This window comes from Mytilus californianus, unplaced genomic scaffold (assembly GCF_021869535.1).
Source record: "Mytilus californianus isolate M0D057914Y unplaced genomic scaffold, xbMytCali1.0.p SCAF_10, whole genome shotgun sequence".
NCBI classification, from domain to species: domain Eukaryota; kingdom Metazoa; phylum Mollusca; class Bivalvia; order Mytilida; family Mytilidae; genus Mytilus; species Mytilus californianus.
The window spans coordinates 15106379-15129542 of record NW_026262582.1 but is presented as its reverse complement, the minus strand read 5'-3'; the positions used below and the strand labels follow the sequence as shown (position 1 = coordinate 15129542).

Below are 23164 nucleotides of genomic sequence, written 5' to 3'. Positions count from 1 at the left end.
CTTTTGCTAATCTCTTTAATTATCAAATCATGTATAAAAAAAAATAAACCGAAGTAAAGTGATAAAATACCCCCTTGACACACACCATTGCTGACATTAAACTCGCCAGAAATAAATTCTCTCCATCTAATACAATATACCTGAATTTGAAACTAATTCATTAAAAAAAAATATAATTGGGAATGTTAGATTTAAACAATTTGTAACGGAGTGTCCAATGATTTACTCATCCAAAATTCCTTATATGACAAAATTCTCCAAATAACGAAAAACCTTAAGATATGAAATACAAGATCATAAAGCAGCCGTACGGTTGCCTATAATTGCTTAAATCCACTTCATTTAAACTTTGGTGGATAGTTGTCTAATTGCCTGCAATCGTATCACATCTCCTTATTAATTATTTTTATACTGAAACATGTGATTCAAGTCTAAATGTTTTTATTATTAATATTTTTTATTAATTTATTCTTTCTTTGTTTGTTAATTATTTTTTCTATTATTTTAATTTATTTATGCTTTTATTTTCGAATTTTTTCTTTTATAATGGTAGTTTATTTTATCATTATCATCAAGGACGTATGTACGAATTTACGTGGCGTTTTATGCTAGGGGCGTTTTGTTCTCTTTCGTCTGAATCAAATAAATGCTTCTATGTAACGTGTATGTTTATTTACCAATATAAACATTAAAATCACTCGGATCTGTTGATTTTAACTTCCGCCTACGTCACATTTACACACTTTCTATCGTTTACTGTACACGTCAACAACATGGTAAGTTAGAAGAAATTTAAACTAAAGAAAATATACAAATTGGTTAACAATAAAAAAGAAAACTAATCCAATTCTGTGATTAAGTAAATAGAGTGCGCATAATAATGGGAATATAATGAGTGTAAGATAGACAAATCTCTAAGAATTTTCTGGCAGCAGTTACACCGGTAACCCTTCAGCAAACAAATTGTTACAGATTTTTAGGGGTAAAAAGTGAACATAATTAGTTTAAAGATACTTGTGGTCAGCAGCTTGTATGGATCGTGTACCTGTTTTAATTATTATGGGATCTGTTTTTCGGAATAAAGATATTTTTAAATATAGGGCCTATGTCTATGAACACATGTAGCTGTGGAACTGTAGCTCATAGGTCGTGATATTTATTGACAATTTGCAAATTGTCAAAAAATATCAGAAGGACCTAAGAGCTACGGTTCAGCAGCTAGAGCCCATGATGATCAAAGTAATTTATTGCAATGATTATGAATGGGACTTGCATTCTTTAAACAAGATGTTCCCTACTATAGTCTATACAATTATTTTAACAAATGGGTGGCATCAGGCATATTGGATTACTGTGACAAGTATGCTAGAAATTTTATTTTGACAAATTTATGTAATGCGCACCATATGTTGGAAGGAATACATGTATGTCTATCTTAATGATTTTCATTGAAAAGAATAGACTATCACTTTTTGGGAACCTGTGACACTTCACCTAATATTTGGTTACACTAGAACTGAGATCATACAAAAATCACTTTTGCATCGTTGTCTGAAACATTTTCCTTCATTGTCCTTTGGAACATCAAATGTTATGTATTGTGGTGTTTTAACGCCACTTTTAAGCACCGCTTTTTGGCTATTTCATAGCAAAAGTTTTTATTGGTGGAGGAAGCCGGAGTGTCTGGAGAAAACCACGACCTTCGATAGGAAAACTGACAATCCTAGTTAATTAAGATTGGAGTCCAGTGTACCCGCACGAGCGGGGTTCGAACTCACAACCTCAGTGTTGACTGGCTAGTGATTACAGTAGTGACTACTTAGACCACTCGGCCACCGAGGCCCCCAAATGTTATGTAAACATTAGAGCTGTTTACTTGTACATATAAACATGATAAAAATAAGAAGATGTGGTATAATTGTCAATGAGACAACTCTCCACCAGAGACCAAATGACATAGAAGTTAACTATAGGTCACTGTACGGCCTTCAACAATGAGCAAAACCCATACAGCTTAGTCAGCTATAAATTATAAAAGGCCCTGAAATGACAAATGTAAAACAATTCAAACGAGAAAACAAATGGCCTGATTTATGTAAAAACAATGAACGAATTACTATTATGATATACATGTACAGCAACAGATGACAATGACTGCATTACAGGCTCCTGACTTGGGACATACATTGTACAGAATGGTGTGGGGTTAAACATTTTAGCCGACTCCCAACCCTAACCTGGGACAGCGGTGTAACAGTACAACATACACATGTATGAACAAAATGTATTGATTGACCTTATTTTATGCAGTGTTTTGAGTTAAATTTAAAGTAAACATAACTGTTAGCAACCAAAAATCTACGGTTTACAATGTACATCCTACATGCATGACATGTCCTATCTCAAATGATCTGGAAAATAAACGTGTTTTTTTTCTCAAATTTGTCAAAAAAAAATTTGATTGGGATTCAAAGGACACTACTCTAGTATCATTGATAATTGCATTGTTTAAAATGCTTTACTGACTATAGCTTTACATTTGATGTCAGGAATATCTTCAGGATTCAGACGGTTTTGATTATGTTGATGAGGACCATGGAAATAAATTTGTAACTTTGAAACGCGGCCGAAAAGATGACAAAGATGTTAAAAAAAAGAAAATCAATGCATGCAGATGTACAAATATTTTTATGATTTTTATGACCATACACATGTATGTATTAACAGTGTCATAAAGAGGAGAGCTTAGGCCGAGAAAAAAATAATCTGTGTTTCCAGTAACCCGACCGACCCTGTTTTTTAAGCCCCGACCCCAATTTTTTTATTGGATCTTCAAAAAAAAAAAATGGTATCAACCGACCCCGTTTTTGACACAGGCTTCTGTTAATCGACATAATTATTTATCTAACTTGCTTCTCCTGGCACAGAATGCCAGTAAAACATTTTATTTATGTCAAAAGGTCTTCCAAATAGGTTAAAATCCAAGAAATTTGCACAGCAGGTGCTTCAAAAACATTGCAAATGGCTGCACTTCCGGTATTTGAAACTAATTACGGACCTGGACTTGGAAAAACCATGATAATTTTCCGGATTTCGTTTACAATGTCAAAAAAAAAAAAAAATCCGACCTACCTACCCTATTTTTCAAAATGATGTTACCGGAAACACAGATTATTTTTTTTTAGGCCTTATATAGTCAAGTGTACAACTTCAATTACAGTCATGTATGCGAAAAGAATTGTTTTCAGCTTTTTAGTATTGAAATATTGTTTCCATAGTGAGTTACAGATGTTGCACTTCATTAACAAATTTGTAATATTTGCAAGTCATGCAAGTCTGATGTACAAATGTAATAAATTGCATGAATTGTATGAAGTAAAATTGTGTATTTGCATAACATCACTCAAACAGCAGATAAAATTCAGCAAATGGCTCTACAATTTTCATGGGGGCAATGCCCATACCCTCCAAGCAGGTTCACTTTGCTATGCCAGGCAAAATACTGTCAGGAAGGATCCAGACAATTGATGGTTTACAATTTGGAAAAACAGCTATGGAACGTTTCTGATGTTCAATAAACATGACAATGCTAGACAAATAGCTACATGTATATCATGTATATATAACATGAATAACTAGCTATATATAGCATGAATAGCAATCAGGTGTTGTGTCCAATTTTGTCGAAATTGTATCCTTGAGAATTATCAGATATATCTTCAGTTGAAATTCATGTCAGTATTGAAGAATTTTTAAATCACATAATGCAAGGACCCAAATATCAATGGTCATTTTAGACCAAGACTAAAAGTTTAAGTTAACATGTATGTTAACCTAAAAAATATTCAAAAAATTACAGTACACTGTATTAATGTTGAGGGTGGGTTGGACTTTCAAGTAATAACTTGTACACCATTTACATTTTTTTTCAATCTATTTAAATGGTTGTTTCAATGGTACACATGTACATTTTTTACATTGTATGTATGTTGATTTACAAAAATGTATATAATGCTGTAAGTTAATGTACAAAAGATATAACATAAATTGTAAAATTATTTATTAATATATTTATAGCCAGCCCCAGCAAGTTCAACATCAGTAGGAGCAGGACGTAGTCCTTCATCAAAAACAGTATCACCAAGGTCTGGTGGTGGTGGATCGACTACAAGACAGAGGTAAAGTGCTTGCTATGTCAAGGTTCTCACTACAAATTTCAGGCTCCATGACAAAATAGAACAACTTGTCAAGGGATGACACTAGATACCGCCAATTTTTGTTATAAAACAATGTTAGAGGAAAGGAGGGACTTCAAAATTCCCTCCACAACCAACATACAAGTACATGTGCTTAGGGTTTAAAAACAGAAATAATCACCACTTTTTTTTGACACAACTCAATAATACAGGACAAATACTTAAAGCTTCATGTACATGATGTAGCTCAATAGCATAAAAAGTGTTGAACATGCTATTATAGAAATCGTGTTTTCACACATCCAAATTCACTATTAGCTGATTTTCCAATCAGATCACGGCATCAAAAATTATTGTTTAGAATCTTCAAATAAAGTAGGCCAAATAACACATGTATTTAAATTGATGATTTTGTTTCTACAGGAAGACCACAAGTTCCTCGGGTAATGCACGTAAATCTGTAGCTGGAGGTGGCAGCAGCAGTGCTGGTATGTGGAGATTTTATACTGAAGATTCACCAGGAATAAAAGTGTAAGTATACGTAAAAAGGAGGGGATTTTAGGTTAAAGAGGCGGAGTATTTATGGCCAAGTCGTCTCAGTAGTTCAACTACTGTATCACTAGCCTGTCAACAATGAAGTTTTAAATTCTAACCCCGGCACATGGCAGTTGCGTTTGACCCCAATCTAAATTGACTAGGATTGTCAGTTTTTGTTGCATAGGTCAGTGGTTCTCTCTGGACACTCCGGCTTCCTCAACCAACAAAAACTTGCTGCCATGAAACAGCCAATAGTGTTGAAAGTGGCATTAATCACAAAAAAATCAATCAACCATGTAGTTCTATAATAAGCTTCCCTCTTAAAATAAGTGATCTAGAAGGAAAATGATAGCTGTAACTTGTAAAATCTGAAAATTTTATTAGACTAGTGATAATAATACATGTAACTAATAATGGGATGAAAATTGTAAAAGATAGATGTGGATAGAAAATGACATGTTCTTATAAATTGGTTTGAGATAACTGATAATATATATTAAAAATACATAGGAAACAGAAGAAAGTTAATATATTATTTGTTTTGCAAGAGTATACCTTGGAGTTGGATGTTTTATTTCTGTATTCTTCTTTAATGCTCTTTTAACTTTTGAAAATAGTGCAAAATATGCAAGTTTATATTTTTAATCATGCACGTTGGTTTTCCTGTTTATATAGCCCTTTATAGCTTGCTGTTCCGTGTGAGCCAAGGCTCCGTGTTAAAGGCCGTACTTTGACCTATAATGGTTTACTTTTGCAAATTGTGACTTTGATGGATAGTTGTCTCATTGGCACTCATACCACATCTTATATCTACCTATATGGACCACAAGTAATGTATTGTAAATTGAAATGAATTATCTCCCTTTTATTTATTTATTTGCATTTCTTTTCAGAGGACCAGTGCCAGTATTAGTGATGAGTTTGATCTTCATTGCTTCAGTCTTCATGTTACATATATGGGGAAAATACACACGAGTATAGACCAATCATAACACATGTTACATCATTATATATCAGGATAAATCATTGGTGGAAAAACAGGATGTGAAAATTTGACCAAAGACAGTTTGTCTGTTCCATTATACCTTTGTATTTATTGAATGTGAAAAAATACATCTTGTCTTGGATTTTGTTTAAATTATAAAATGAAAAAAATTGCTCCTCTAAACATGTACAAGTATAAAACAACAGCTGAAAAAGGACAATTGCTACATTTGTTATGAATTAGTATATTATATGTCTCAGTGCAAATATTTTTTTAATTTTTATTCTCAACAAGCATTATTGTACAGATTCAAAATGATGTTAAAAAAAGTAATGCAATATGCTGTTGTAGTTTTGAAAAGCAGGAAAATGATTTTTATTTAACCTGTATCCATATACATACTGTGGACCATAAAATTGTATATAAAGATTAATTGATGTACTTAATTTTACATCATTATTTGTGAAAGTATATTTTATGACCTATTTTTACTTGTATATCATAATTTTTATTTTATGAATAAGCAATTCAAAGATGCAAGTCTTAAGAGATAAAAAAAAACAGATCATTTATCTCCAGATAATATCAACCTCCATTTCATTTCATGGCGAAAAAATCATTTTACTGTCTGCACCACACAGAAACAACAATATGTCAATGAAATATATGAAATAGTGTGTTTGGTTCATCAGATAAGAATTATTTTGTACTTCTCAATATCAGAAAGTTACATATTTTTTCACTAATTTAGACTGCAGTGAAAAAACAATGCCTTTAGAAGTAATACATGTATCACAATTCACTTTGAAAATTTGTTCTATAATTTTTTATGTACAGTTTTGAAATCAGTACACTCAAAGGGAGATAAGTCTGATTTAACATTTTGTTATTTATGAGTTATGTTGTGTATTTTCCTAGTCAAAACATTTTTGACATTTCATAAAATATGTACAATAAGACTGAAAAAAGAAACAATAAAATAAAGAAAACAGATCTTATTATTTTAATTATCAGCATTGTATAGTGTCACATGTAGACTTTGCTTCTATGATTCTATGGATTGTACTGAATGTCTGTCTATTTATCATAGTCTTGTACATTGGATATACTGTTTTTGTATGATGATAACTAGATAATTAATAAAGTTGTGTAGTATATGTCAGTGAGACAGCAACACCACAAAAAAATACTATAAAAGAAAGAAAAATGTTACAAATTATATTTTGTGCATCAATTATCATATAAGAATCTAGAGATGTGGAATGATTGCCTATGAGATGAACTATCCACCAGAATCTAGAGATGTGGAATGATTGCCTATGAGATGAACTATCCACCAGAGGTCAAATGACGTAGATGTAAGTAATTATAGGTTACTGTAGCCTTCAACAATGAGTAAAATCGATACTGTATACTCTGCAATATAAGGTCTAAATTTGAAAAAATGTCAAAACAATGAAACAAATAGTCTGATTTATGACAAAACAAATAAACAAAAAACTAATATGGCAAACAGCAACCAACAACATCCACTTATTAGCAGGCTCCTGACTTGGGACAGGCACATACAAAATAGGGTGGGGTTAAACATTTTAGCAAGCACTCAAACCCCCCTAACCTGGGACAGTGGTGTAACAACACTTATCAGTTTTCCCACTGTCTGTATCACTCTGCTCAGCTCTTTATAAAATTGCATATCACCACTTTGTGATGTCAAATATGTTAACCCGACCTAAATAACTTTGACTAGGACATATTACCAACATCATAATGAATAAACTGACGTTGATAAGTTTGACCAGAACTTGTCAGTTTATCTTCCAGTTTGCTGGTGAAACAAAGAAAAACACTTATTTCTGTCATGTAAAATACACAAATACAATCTGATACATCGATTATCAGATTTTCATCTTATTTATATTGTTTTAAAAATATCAATATACTGAAAATTCAGAAATTATTGTATGCAGTTATTGTGATTTTTGAAGAATTAAAAAAAATGCAAGTTTAATTATTGCGAATTTAGGAAAAGCTACATACAGATATATGTATTTGATATCAGAATGCAAGTTCTTATTATTGCGATACTCAAGTAGTCGCATTATTCACATTAATAAAAACCTCGCAATAATTTCGGAATTTACAGTACAGATAATCTGTACATCTTAAGAACAAACTCTAATGGATGGATACCCCATATCCTTTGTTTTTCTATTCTAAAAATCATCCAAGAAAATTTTTCCATGATAAATTTTAAAGTTATTTCCTGCCAGTATAAAAGGCTGGCTACATGGCTAGAGATACCCTTTGGGACATAAAATTTGGAGATCAGAAGATTAAAATATTAAGTTTTGTGCTATTATACAATATGGTTAAAATGCTCTTGTCAGCATTAGCACCTCATCAAATTGTGTGCAAATCCAACCAAAAACTTTTGAGCATTTTTAAAAACAACTACAAACATTCTATATATAGCTTGCTGTTCGGTTTGAGCCAATGCTCCATGTTGAAGGCCGTACCTTGACCTATAATGGTTTACTTTTATAAATTGTAACTTGGATGAAGAGTTGTCTCATTGGCACTCATACCACATCTTCCTATATCTATAGACACTCGAGTGTGCAATAGAAAAGTAACTGTGATTAGATGAAATACCCATCAGTTCAATCAGTCAGTCTTTGGAAAGTCTTTTGTTAAAAAGAAATCATTTAGAAGAAGTAGTGGTCTTTACCAAGTTGGTTGAAACCTTCAAATCAACCTTGCCAAATCAGTACTTCGAATGAGCGCTCTCTCTACCATTGCATAACAGAGGATCTGGAGTCTTCATTCGTGTATTTTTTAATTTTGCCATTTTTCTCTGTTATTTATTTGTTTTGCATATTGTTATCTATTCTTCATATTTTAGCAGCAAATTATTCTCTTTTTTTTCTTTGGATCATTTTTCTGTGGTCTTGGTCCAATATTCTCTATTCTATAAACTCTGCCCAGACCCTCATAAAGACCAGTTAAGAATAGAGCTTTGATATTTTCAGTGTAATCTACTCTCAACAGTTTATACTCTACGCGATTGAAAGCAACTTGACATATTTTATTGACACTTTTCAATTGTTGATTTTGGTTATTTGTGCCGTTAATTTGAAAAGAGGTAAGAGGAAATACGAACATAATATCTAGTAAATATAAATATACCACAACATATTTAAATGAAATGAAATTGAATAAGACAGCAGTAATATAAAATTAACAAATACACAACCGAAAGAATACTGACATCTATCAGTCAACTAGCGATAACATGCGTGCACATGTCGTGCTATGCTGATCGTTAACACGCTATAATAGTTCACGCCTGCTGGACTACTGGAAAAAAAAACAGGCTAGCTTTATATACCTGCCAGACATGCGGTAAAGGTGTTAGCATATGCTTACACCTGCTGAACTACTGGTGGTTAACACGATACCTTAGTAACCTTGTCGGACTACTGACTTTATACACGCAAGTTTACACCTAGTGAACTAACGGTGGTAAATATGCTAGCTTACACATGCGAAGCAACCAGCGGTAAAGAGGCTGGCTTATTAATGTCGGACAACCAGTGGTAATGGTGCCGGCTAACAACTGTCAGACTACTGATGGTTAACCCTTTCGATTACACCTGGTCGACTACTGGCAGAAACCACGCTAGTTTACACATGTCGAGCTATCAGTGGTAAACACCCTAGCTTCTACCTAACGGACAACCAGCGGAAAAAGGTGCTAGCCTACACATGCCAGACTACTTGCGGTTATCACGCTGGTTTACAAGTGTTGGACTAACACCGACTGTCAGCGGTAAAGTTGCTAGCTTACACCTGCCAGACAACTTGTGGTTGACACGCTAGTTTAAACCTGTTGAACTCATGGCGGTAAACATGATAGCTTTCAACTGTCAGTATTCTAACGGTAAATACGATAGCTTACACCTGGCGAACAACTGGTGGTTAACACATTAGCTTCTACCTGCCGAATAACCAGGGGCAACGGTGCTTACACCTGTCAGATTAATGGCGGTAAACACGATGGCTTACACCTGCCGGACTACTGGCGGTAACGGTGCTAGCTTACATTGGTCAGAATATACCATGGCGGTAATCACGCTAGTTTATGTAAATGCTCCTTTGTTCCGACGTTGGAAAGTTCCGGGCGGAAAGAACTAACTAGCTGAAAAGTTCCGGAGGAACTTATTAACTAGTTACTTTGTTCTTCCTCTGGTTTAAAAGTTCCACCGGAACAAAGTGACTAGTTGAAAAGTTCCAACGGAACATATCAACTAGTTAGAAAGTTCCTTTTTGCAAAATTAGTCAAAACCGGAACTAACAAACTAGCCCAAAAGTTCCAACGGTACTTATCAACCAGGCAGAAAGTTCCATTTGGAGAATTGATGCAAAGTAAAAGCGCAACATATTATATTTGAACCTTTCAAAGGGAAACCAAGATACTGATTACAAAAGTCAGAAGGAACTTATCAACTAGCCACAAAGTTCCTCTTTGTAAATAAGTCAAAACCGGAACTAACGAACTAGCCCAAAAGTTCCAACGGAACTTATCAACCAGTCACAAAGTTCCATTTGGAGAATTGATGCAAAGAACCACATGAGGAGGGGGTATTCTTCCCTCTCTTCTCTCTTGAGGGTACTATGAATACTAAATTTGCATGATAATGCAACTTATTCCGTTTTATGTGAGCTATGAAATACGACTTAAATTTTGCATATTCGTCCCCAAAGAAACCCCTTTCAGTGCGTTGGGTATTCTTGTAAATTAATGATTTGCTCTTATATATACTGATACTCATTCTTCCCCCTCTTTCTGCAAAAAGGACGAAATATGGTATATTCGGAACGATGTAACTAGTTGTTCTGTTCCGCCAGAACTATTCAACTAGCTACATTGTTCCGGGACTTTTCAACTAGCTACTTTTTTCCGGAACTTTTCGACTGCACTCGGAATAAAACAACTATATGGAAAGTTCCATCGGAACGAAATAACTAGTTGAAAAGTTCCGCCGGAACAAAGTAACTGACGGAACATAGTGGCTGTTACACTTACACCTGTCGGACTACTGGCGATAAACACGATAGCATACATCTGTAGGACTACTTATGGTTAATACGCTAGCTGTTATACCTGCCGGACAGCCGGTGGAAAATATTACATCGGCCCTACGACTAGTGGAAAAGATGCTTCCTTACACCTGACATACTAATTGCGGTTAACTCACTAGATTAAATCTGCTGGATTACACCTGTAGATGACTGGCTGTAAAAACGCTAGCTTTCACTTTTCAGACTTTTGGCTATAAAGGTACAGTACTAGGTCATCACAATGTAACGATGGAACCATTTAATTAGTTTTTTAAAAACGGCACAAAATACATTTGCATTAAACAGTCATTAATGTATCAAATGCCTTCAACATTTTTAGTAACTTTATGAATTGATTAATAAAAAACAGGGGCGTGTTTTTTTGTTCTTCGGTAGTGAGCCAGAAGATGTCCATTTCTGTTTTTTTGCATTGGGAAGATCTTCTGGCTCTCTTCTACCTCTTCCTTTTAAATAGGTGGTTTAGACGGCAGAGGCACATAACAAACATGGCGTCGCTAAGTCTAAATGACATTAATAAATTTATGAATGCAACTTTAATAGAATGTGAGCTTTGTGATAAACGTTTTTATGGTATGACAGCCTTAGTAGGACATCCCTGTGGGGACGATAATTAAGCTGGATTAATATAAGAACTACAGGACGATTTTTTGCGGATTTATTATTCATTTTAATCTGTCGCTAATCATGTCTATTTTTTCAGCTCTTACCAGGCCACTATAATATGAGGAAGGCGCTACCTTGAATGCCAGCTTACCAAAACTATGTCCTACATATTGATTGATTGTTGGTTTGCTTAACGCCCAGTGGCAAATATTTCATGCATGTTCAGGACGAATGTCCTACATATAGTTTTTGTCTAAAATAAAATAATAAGTTTAGATGGAAAATGTTTAGGGAAAGATCATTGAACTTCAAAAGGCAGAAGGAGGTATGGTATTTTTTTTTGGTGTGTCGCAGGAAGCATCAAAGCAAAAATTTAAAATAGCCTTCCTGGACGTCATAATTATTTGGACTAGTATTTTTCTTTAAAAATTGATGACAAAAATACTCTGTTCAAGCAGAGGACAAAAAAAAATATTCTGAATCCAGATTTTCCCCATACCTTCTAGTATTTATATTTTGACTAAATAATTTTGATTGATAGCATTGAAGTGCTTCACGTGTAAAAAATCTGACTCAAACAAAAAACCATACCCCCCTTTGAAGCTAAATGGTTGCTCCCTTATTGTTTTCTGCTGAAAATGAATTTATTGGTTATTTATATAAATGACAATGCTTACATTCATTATCTTGTGCATTTTCATATCCATTTTTCTTTCTTTGCAAATTTTATAAAATTTAAAACAATAAGACATTTGTTTAATTTCAAAACTATGAATACTGTACAGTTATACAATCCATAGCTTTATTAAATTATTTTTTTGTTGATTTTCATGAAAAGGTGGAGGATTTGGAATATCTTTTTCATCAATATCTAAAAGTTGTAGCGTTTTTTTTAATTTAGTATTGCAAACAACGCTTTCTGTTTGTTGAGTTATTTTTACTTTCTAAATTAGCTGGTTGTTCATATTGTATTCCCAGTTTCCTGCATCTCATATAAGAGGATCATTCTGATTGTTAAAAGAAGAGTTTGAATTTACAGTGAGCCTGCTTAGAATAATGTTTTGATCAGGTTTTTTATTTTCATCTAAGCATATAAGGAACCATAAATAGGATTGTTAAGTTGATAATCTAAAGATTCATGTATTTTCTAGGATGCTATTTAAAATTTGAGGGGAGAACACTGCTCAGCAGTATAAATGTATTCCTGATCATCTTCTTTTTGTGGGTTTCTACATCAATTTCATGTACTAATTCAGAGTCGGTTTTATGTCATTTCTTGCATAATATGTTTTATTAGCTTACTTTTCAAGTTTTTATACGACGGCAATATAAAATTGAGAATCGAAATGGGGAATATGTCAAAAATTTGCTTTCGAGTAATGCTATCATGTCGCTGTTGCTGTCCGAAGACACATTTGGTTTCCGGACAATAACTTTAGTTTAAGTAAATGGATCTCTATGACAATGTATGAAATTGTACCAGAAGGTTCAATACACAAAAGGAATGTTAGAATTGATTTTGGGGGTTATGGTACCAACAGTTTAGGAGTCAGTGGTCAAAAACAACATTTTTGGGTTGTTTTTTTTCCATAATTTTTGGGTTTTTTCTCCAAAAATTTACCATTTTTACATTGATTATTTCTCATTTATATATAAATGCAACAAATACTGATATGGGAGGTGATACACACGAAACAGTGTGTGTAATTCATTTTATCGGTAATTTGTGCATTTTTCCTTTGATGTGTATACTCCTTGTCCTTGATAATGTTGACGTCATTATCAGTGGACTGGTCATGATAAAGAAAATATACTGGGTTAGTTCGCAATTGACATGCACAAGTGCACCGCAAAAGGATCTTCTTTCCCTTTAATTCACAAAATTGCACATGATTTTTTTCACAGAAACGCACACGTTATTTCATGAATGAAACACTTGTCATTGTTTGAAACTTTCACAGTAATCAGCTGGTAATAAAACGTTAGTTTAGCCTTTTTGAACGATTCACTGATTGTGTGAAAATTTGAACAGAAAATGTACGATAAACCTGATAAAATTGCGGAATTATTGATAGCTTTCCTTACTATTCACAAGGCCATATCACTAACATATCGTCCATGCTATTCCGATTTGAGTTTTTATTCCTACATAGTCTGGCATGGCTGGTGCTGTTCCAAGTTGTCTTCTTTTGCTGCATGTTTCTTGAGAAGTATTTGTTTGACCTGGTCAGTCACTATACAGTGTTACAATTCATATTAAGACGCAACACATAAATAGTGACCAAAAAGGTACCGCTTTCACATGCATGACATGAGAGAATCTAGAAAAAAAATTAAATGTACACATTTTCAACATTTTTGTGGTACTATCATATAAAATTAAGGAGATATGTAGTTGGAGACTGCTGCTGAATAGAAATGTTTGGGCTCACCTGATACCTGTTTTCAAATCAGTCCATATTAAAGTTTGAAGGGTCCAAAATTAAAATATGTTTGATTTCAACTGACATAAAATTTTTGGTGTTTTTTATATGCTAAATCTACATCTGTGGTTGTATCAGGCTGTGCTTGGCGAAGCATTTTATTGCTGTTTTGTTTGTACTTTATTTTATTTTGGTCATGAAAATTAACTTGTAGTTGTGAAGTTGCTAACATTTTTAAAAGATGATAATTAGATAACTTCGCATGGTGACGACACTGATGTTTTCGTAGATTTACTTTTTCCCAGGAATGCTTCATCTGTTGATACATGTATATTCTCACTGTGAACGATTTGTGTCTCAAAAAAAACTTGTAAGATTTCTGCAGTTATTTTTGTTGAATACATACATTGACATACATACACATAGGGTGAAAATTGGGTACTTGGTGCAATTTGGGTACTGTGACGTTATAGCCATAATTGTTTATTGCTATAATAGGTTGAAATGTGCACCTGATAAAAGTATTCGGTAAAGTGAAAATGTTTTGATCAGGTTTAAAACTGACGCATAAAATATACTGGTGACTGCTGGAGGCAAATATTTATATTGCCTCCAAATAATGTGTCTGCAGCTTGAATTTCAAAAGATGTATGTAGCCCACATACTTCCAAGTAACATGCTCTATACCTATCAAAAGTCATGGTATTATCATGGGTTATCATAACTCCATTGTAATTCCCATAAAATTCAATTTTGGACAATATGGGAGCATACAATATATACCTAAATGTATCACTCAGACTCAAGTCTCCTTTTACTATGATTAAACTTAGAGAGTGAAAAAAAAACAGTCTCCATCTCCTGGGACTGTTTAAGGTAGATATGTGTCATAATTAATGACAAGATTTGTTGAGAGTTTGTCAAAGGAAGTACACAGTGACAGTCTCCAAATTAGAAGATTGTGAATTTGAATATATATATTTTTTTTTAAACTTTTGTTAAGTTTTGAATTACACCTGCATTTGTCTGTTAGCTAGGAATAACAGTGACCACATTCCACAGTAAAACCAACTTCATTATCACTGTAACTTGATATGGGAAATTCTGTAGCAGATTTTACTACCTTCACCAGGTCAGGAATAACCACCAATTGATGGATTATACCTCAATTGACGTATAATCCACCAATTGACATATATTGGTATAGACCAATTGGCGTATAATGCAATTTTTTTGTTATAAAATGCTAGTGTGAGATAGGAGCATCATTTTGCAACTTACAACCCAGGGAGCGTCTTTTTACCACAGAACACCACAGAATACCACAGAACACCACACAACACCCCAAATTTACCACAGAACTTCGAAATATTAATACTTCAGACATTATTACCGTGTTATTGTTCATTCTTTTTGTAATTTGACATTTATTATTCAAATAAATTTAATTTTTCTATTTAGGGTCGACTCACTATCGCTACGCCCCCAACTGAATGGCAAATAATTGGGATCATACCAAAAACCCCTAACTATTAAAACCATAATATACAAAGATTATTTATATTTTAAATACATTTTTATCTTTTTTGTAATTTTAAATCATTTTTGAAAATGTTTAGATGCATTACGTAATTATTTGTTAAATTTATTTTGTTTACCAGTTTTTTTTTGTCACTTTTTTTTATTAATGTTATGTTAAGAGTTGTTACAATAAATAATCAAAATGGTTAATGTGACATTTAATTAAATTTGTTGTCAACAAATAATGCAACTTTATTAAAGTAATTAGTTAAGCTGCTATCAAGAGTTGTTTCAAACAATTATTTAAACTTGGCTAATGCAGAGACATATATATGTGTATTGCTAAACACCAATCAAGCCAATTAACATGTCATTTAAGTTTTCATACCTGAGACATCAAATAAATTTAATTAAATATTCCATTATTAATGATATATATATATTATATTAAATAGAATGTTGATATCAGTCTCCCTGTTCTAACTATTGTCAAGTAATTTCAAGAATACAATTTTTATAATAAAAAAATTCATGATTAAAATGTGAGCCGATGATCACCATCATTTTAGTTGAAAAATGAAAACTATTGTCTTATAGGTTTATTAATTTCACAGAAAAAATAGTTACATATGAGAAATATTAACTCTTCCTGCCAATCAAGTCAATATTATTCATAGCGTGATTCGCGACGGTAAAATCCGTCAGGTCAACTTTTTTTTGTAGAATTTTTTTTTTTACTATAAAGGTTATGTTTTCATATAAAATATTCATTATTCTCGCAGATTTCTTAAATTTAATGAAAAAATGTTAAAAGAAAAAGCGATATTAGCATATTAGCACTTTCTGTCGATCAGATCAATATTATTTGTAGCGTAATATTCGCTGGTAAAATCCGTCAGATCAACTTTATTGTAGAAAAAAACATGTTTTATTTATATAAAGTTTTTATTGTTAAACAACATATTTAATAAAATCGCAGATTTCTTTATTTCACGAAAAAATATTGTAAAACAAAAGAGATTTTAACACTTTTTATCGATCAGTTCAGTTATATAGATACAATGGATAAGCGTGGATTCTTGAAAAAGAAACCATGAGCCCGGAGGGCGAATGGTTTGTTTTTCATGAATCTACGCTTATCCATTGTATCTATAACTTAAACTATTGTGTTAATTTCTTTTCAAAATTAAAGCCTTTTCTTAATTAGAAGGTATTGTAAGTGAGTTTAAAAAACCATGTTATCGTGTCCAACGATGCATTGATAAATCTCAGATCACAATTAATTGGTTAACAAAATACAAATATAATACTTCTACCTTTAAAGATCTTTATATTATCAGGCATCTGAATATTATCTGTTTTTACAAAATAAGACATATTCGAACTTATTTCTAATAAAATTGAGAATGGAAATGGGGAATGTGTCAAAGAGACAACAACCCGACCAAGGAGCATATATAAAGTATATATAATAAGTATGTTACCGAAATTTCTAGCACTCTAGGCACATCACGATTTTCTCACATAGGAATTTGCGAACAAACGTTTGTAAAATTATTTGTAAAAAACAGATGAAATCAAACTATATTTATACAACAAAAATTGACAAATAGAATGTAATCATTTTTGTTTCAAACATGTGAAATAGCCAATAATAATCCAAAAAAATAAACGGTAAAACTCGCTATTATTACAAAAATATCCACTATAACATGCAAAATTAGAAAAAAAACAGAATTGGGACAACAGAGATAATACAGGGATTCGAACCTAACCCGACAAATCCCTATCTTTTAACTCGTTGATTTAAAGCATGCTAACCTCGCGGCTACCAACTTATACTATACGGCTGCCCATTGTGTATATATAAAGGTACAACCCCAGTGTGTCCGATGTGCATTTATATATATAAAATAGACATCGAAGTTGTAACCCATTGGTAGCCGAGAGGTTTCGTCGATGTGTTGATGTCAGTCATTCATGACAGATTACAAGGAAGGGTTCGATTCCCAGTGAAGGCATATACAAATTACAAAAATTAAAGGTAAGTTTTTAAATTATTTCCATAAGTGAACAGAAATCAGTAAATTAGCCCATTCAAACTTAATGAAATTAGACACACAAAGAAAACAATTGAATATAATTTGGTGAGTCCATTTCAGCGGCAGATTTAGGAAGCGTTGATTCTAGAAAAAGAATCCACGGCAAATGAATAGGCTGACGTCACCACAATGGTTTAAATATATTCAAAGCGTATCTTGGATCATATTGATCGTGCGGTAATTTTTTTTTTGCTCAAAACCATTTTTTTTAATGTTTATTTTAGATTTTCATTATTATAATGCATTAGTTTAGTGTCTCAAAGCTCTCCAAATGTAAATATATGCCAAATAACAAAAAAGTTATATGATCATTTTTTATCTCGATATCCAGTCAATCGTCATGTCACTGGTGTAACCCGAATTAAAGAAATAATGTAATTCTGAATTTTTAGATTTGCATTTTATAAAGTAATTCTAATGTTCTGTGGTATATTTCAGTAGTTTTATTGTAATGTGTGCAGTTCTAGGGTATATTTTGAGTGTTCTGTGGTATATTTTGAGTGTTCTGTGGTATTCTGTGGTGTTCTGTGGTATTCTGTGGTGTTCTGTGGTAAAAAGACGCTCCGTACAACCTATTTTATGACCATTATTGAGTCCTCTGAAAGTTTCAGTTTTGTCAAAGCCTGCTGCATCTCTTGAGAATGCATGTACAACAATTCTTTTGTTGAAACATCTGTACTATTGACCAAGAATTGACAAGATAACAATAGAAGAAACTGCAAATACAATTATTGATTAAATGCAATATGTTATGTCACTATACTAAACTAGGAGTGTTTGACATGTTTTCATACAGTTATATGGTTTTAAGAAAACAATGCTCCATTTGGTTGAATAATTTGCTTTAAAAAAAAAATTATACATCAATTGGTCTATACCATTACATGTCAATTGGTGGATTGTACGTCAATTGAGGTATAATCCACCAATTGGTGGTTATTCCTGACCTGTTCTGTGTTCACCTCCGCCTCCGGCTACGTTTCTCCCAAAATTTATTGCTTGCACTGCAGAGGGTTTTTCTGTGTTCCCATGGCTGGACGGAACTTTTACACTCAAATGTTATCATTAATTATGATATTGTGACTTTTAAATGAAGTACCTGTGGTAATTTAGGAGATTTGTCACTGATAATGGAAAGATGAAGCAGACGACGAAACATGGCGTAAGATGTTGTTGTCCAAACTTCGGTTGTTTCCGTGGTACAATAAAATTGAAATAAACTGCACAAGTTACTAAAATTTCTAAATTCTTGTTTTTGTAAACAAATAAGAATTCATGTCACATTTAACATCAAATTTATTCCGTTTTGTCCCGTTTTTTCAAGATCGCGATTAAACGAGAATCTGGCAGCCATCAAAAATATAAGGGTTAAACTAATGTCCTGAAATTGTCCTTACGGATATTCCAATGCTAATTTCGTTTTCATTATTTGAAGAATGGACCTTATATTTGGAGCCAAGCAAGAATACAATGTTTGTTTAATAAATATAATGAAAAAAAGAAAACAAATATTTTTAAGAGTTAAATAACTTGACTTGATCTACTTCGAAAATTAAAAAAAAAAAATCGTACGAGATTTAACGAGTGACGAAACTTTTTAGATTGCTCATGTAGAGAGAGTTATCGTTCTTTATTCCAATTCGATGCTTCTACCATAAGTGCCAGCTAAAGCTGGCATATAATTCATATGTAAAATCCTCCTGTCCCCCACCCCACCCCCCCCCCCCCCCCAAAAAAAATATCAAATGGTTTTCCCCTCATTTAACACAAATTTAACATGTTTAAATTGATTTATTGTTGGTGGCTTATTTTTAACGTACAGTGACAAATACTTCATGCATGTTCAGGAAAACACGAGTTTAGAAGTCAGATCAATAATATTAAAAAGCCTTTAAAGGAGATGTGGTATGATTGCCAATGAGGCAACTATCCACCGGAGTTCAAATGAATGGATGTAAGCAATTATAGGCAATCGTACGGTTTTCAACAATGACAAAAACCCATACCATATATAGTCGGCTATAAAAGTCCCCGACATGAAAAATGATAAACAATTCAAACGAAAAATCTAACGGCCTAATTATATATAACAAATCAATTTACAAAAAATCAAATATGAGTCGAGAGATATGAAACCAACGACAACCACTGAACTACAGACTCCTGACTTGGGACAGGCACATAAAGAATATGGCAGGGTTAAACATGTTTGTGAGCGCTCAACCCTCCGCTAAACTGGGATAGTGGTGTATCAGTACAACACAAGAACAAACTGTAAAAATCAGTTGCAATTAGATTAACTCAAAAGATCGGTACGAGACTCAAAACACAACTAATATTAAGACAATAGACACAAAGCACCGAAATAGAAGTATTTGCAGCTAATGAAAGTTTGTTCAAAGCTAATTACAACTAACACTGAAATAAATCTCCCAGATTAAAGTATCAATCAGTACACAAGCAACGGATTTAGTCATAAACAGTCTGAGAAACACCATGACCTTGTATACCTTGTATACATGTACGTGCATATACAATTAAGGTTTTCGAACAGTGGTGGTCCGAAGGTTTTGCCCATCGAAACTTTGCAATATAAATAAGTTAGGACCAGCAGAATTTCTTAAAGGACCACCAGGGAAAATGATTTTGAGAACTCTGCGATGTCTTTGCTTTATACAAAAATAATCCAGTTTGGTCACTTTAAAAAAATGGATAGACAAGATGTTCTTTTCGATCATATGCCAGACAAACATTGACAAATTCTTGTACAGTTTAAGATTATTCCTGAAAGTCAAATGGTCGGGGTTTTAAGCCGGATTTGTTTAGCAAAATTGAGTTAGGACAGCATAAAGAAAAAAATGTCACGAACACAGCGATTTCTTCCAAACCATTTTTCTTTGTTTTTACACGTATTGTATAATTGCATCAATGCCAAAACAGAGCACACTATATTACAGTCATGTCTATCGTATCGGAACTAACGTATCTTAATTTTCTCAGTGAATGAATCATCATAAACTTCATTTATGTCATCCAACATAAAAAAAAAATCAGCTATTTTCGACGGCAAATTGAATTTTTATTTTATTGCTTCTTCTACAGAATATCTCCAGAAGAGGTCCAGATTCATTTTTTTGGACTCTTCACCAGAAGACATTCTGGAGATGTACAGAAGAGACCAATAAAACACGCCCCAAGTTATGTCGTTTCAATTTTTTTTAATATAAAGATGGTGCATGCTTTCTTGTCATTTGTCTTTTCGTCAGTAGTTTTTCTGTGTTTTTTCTGTCATGTATTGTTTAGTTGGTTTCTTTTCTACTTATAAATGTGGATTGTTTTGTATTTTTGTGCATTCCCCCTTTTCTTAATGTAAATTTGTGTAATTCAGCAATTTCGATTGTTTAATTGTAGGTTGTTTTTTTGTTCCATTCACGTGACTTTCCATTGTGTAGCACTTAAAAAGTATTTCAATCAACAGGGAAAATATGTCAGAGAAACATTTCATTGCAGCTACTTCTCTCATGATACACATAAATACACTTTTCCAAGGCAATCAATCATATGTAATAGTTGTGTCAATCAATACTTTCATTGCAGGAGGACCATACTTGAAAGTTGAATTATATTGTCCCTACTTGTTGTCTAATAAATGCCCTGTATTTACTGTAAGACTAACTTTAGTTAGTATGGGAAAACCTGATTTAAGTATTAGTTATTTATAGGCTTTGAACTGGCTTCAGTAAATATGAGTAATCTTAGATCGCCATTTTGTGTCGTTTGTCTTTATATATGTTATTTGTGTTTTATTATACTTCACGTTAAAATGCCAAATACGAGGGTGTTAATTTACTCTATTACTCTTCATGGAGACGCTTGATCAAGTGTGCGCTTTATCAAATACGGATGGGTGTTATGTACAAGACGTCATAGTTTATTACTTTGAAAATGAAATTTAATCGACAGTAATAACAGAATATTCAGTATAATAAATTAAATAACACATATCTGAGAGGGTGATCGAGCAGATTGTTACCCCTCGAAAAGACACGTTTTCTCGGGGCAACAATCTGCTCTATCACCCTCTCAGCTATGTGTTATTTATATATTGTCATTCGTGTCAATCTGAAGCATCAAGCCATTTCTAACTGGTTTTTTTTACAATTAATTCTTATGTGGGGCTGTTTATAACCAGTCCACTGTCTCATGTTAAGAGAGGGATGATCGGTCACACACACGTTCAACATTACCACATTATTTATGTGACTGTCACAGGTCAGAAGCCTGTAATTAAATGGTTGTTTGTATTTGCTGTCATATTTGTTTGTCATTATAATTGTTTTTGTCAGAAATGAGGTCCTTCGTTTTCTCGATTTCACATTTTGTCATGTCTGATCATGTCTGCCCTTTTATAGCGGACGATACGGTATGGGTTTTACTAATTGCTGAGTGGGCATGGTGGGAAATATGTCAAACAGAAGTCAAACAGACATTGATAATTTGAAGATAGGTAGTTGTAAATTGAAATGTTAAATGGATCAAGTACATTGAAAAATACTATATCATGGTATTAAGGAATGATCAGATTAACTTTCACTTAAAATATTAGGCATCCTAGCTGCTGGTGCTGTACACCATTAAAGATTTGAGAATGCCATCAGTTCAAACAGAATTATTTTAATAGTACCACGGTACCATCAATGTTGTATCAGACGATAAAGTTTGAACTTTCGCAACCAAAGGGAGATGAAAAACATTTTCCATAAAGCGTACATGGGTCATTTTAAAAAAATGTCGAATTTCGAAATTGCAAAATTGATTTAAAGTTACTTATTCAAACAACCCTCGTCATAAGCAAATCAAAACAAACAGTACTTATAGAACAATATATAAAAAGATGCAATCTTGATAATGTCATACAAGAATATATTGAAACATTTTTTGATAGGTAGTGCAATATTTTGTCTCTTATGTTACTATGTTCAAAAGAAATTTCGGGTTATTTAGAAAAGGTTTCGATAACATTTTAAGCTTGTTTTTCGTAGCCAATAAGATGGTTTGAAAGAGTAAAAACTTCTATATATATTCATTCTGTGAAATAATAGATTATTTGCCAATTTTCCATGTTGTACTGAAAAATGCCTCTAAAAATTGGTATTCAAAGGTTATAAAAATAACCATCAGTAATGCAAGTCTAAGATAGCAATTCATAATGTTCAGCATTTGTTCTCTCTTTCAAATAAACCCAACATCAAGTTGCACGTTGGTTTACTTTTGTCTTTATTTTATTGGTAACAGGAACGTACGTTAATGATGTATCACTATATTAAGTTCTATCTATCTATATATATTCATTCTGTGAAATAATAGATTATTTGCCAATTTTCCATGTTGTACTGAAAAATGCCTCTAAAAATTGGTATTCAAAGGTTATAAAAATAACCACCAGTAATGCAAGTCTTAGATAGCAATTCATAATGTTCAGCATTTGTTCTCTCTTTCAAATAAACCCAACATCAAGTTGCACGTTGGTTTACTTTTGTCTTTATTTTATTGGTAACAGGAACGTACGTTAATGATATATCACTATATTAAGTTCTATCCTGTTACCTTTTTGTCTATCCTGTTACCGGTAGCAGTATTGCACCTGCAAAT

The 23164-nt window shown here is 32.8% G+C and overlaps 1 protein-coding gene across 1 annotated transcript; it reads left to right on the top strand.

Moving 5' to 3' along the window:
* Window positions 1–703: 703 nt before the first annotated feature.
* On the top strand, window positions 704–6711 carry LOC127717670 (protein transport protein Sec61 subunit beta-like). Its single transcript, XM_052223414.1, has 4 exons — window positions 704–776; window positions 4078–4178; window positions 4620–4727; window positions 5627–6711. The coding sequence occupies exons 1-4, from the start codon at window positions 774–776 to the stop codon at window positions 5712–5714; spliced, it is 300 nt and encodes a 99-aa protein (XP_052079374.1). The 5' UTR covers window positions 704–773; the 3' UTR covers window positions 5715–6711.
* The last annotated feature ends 16453 nt before the right edge of the window (window positions 6712–23164 follow it).

Excerpts from the sequence above, each read along its gene's own strand:
- LOC127717670 (XM_052223414.1), top strand. Across the intron at positions 4,179-4,619 it reads GGATCGACTACAAGACAGAG|GAAGACCACAAGTTCCTCGG; the intron begins GTAAAGTGCTTG and ends TTGTTTCTACAG. Across the intron at positions 4,728-5,626 it reads GATTCACCAGGAATAAAAGT|AGGACCAGTGCCAGTATTAG; the intron begins GTAAGTATACGT and ends ATTTCTTTTCAG.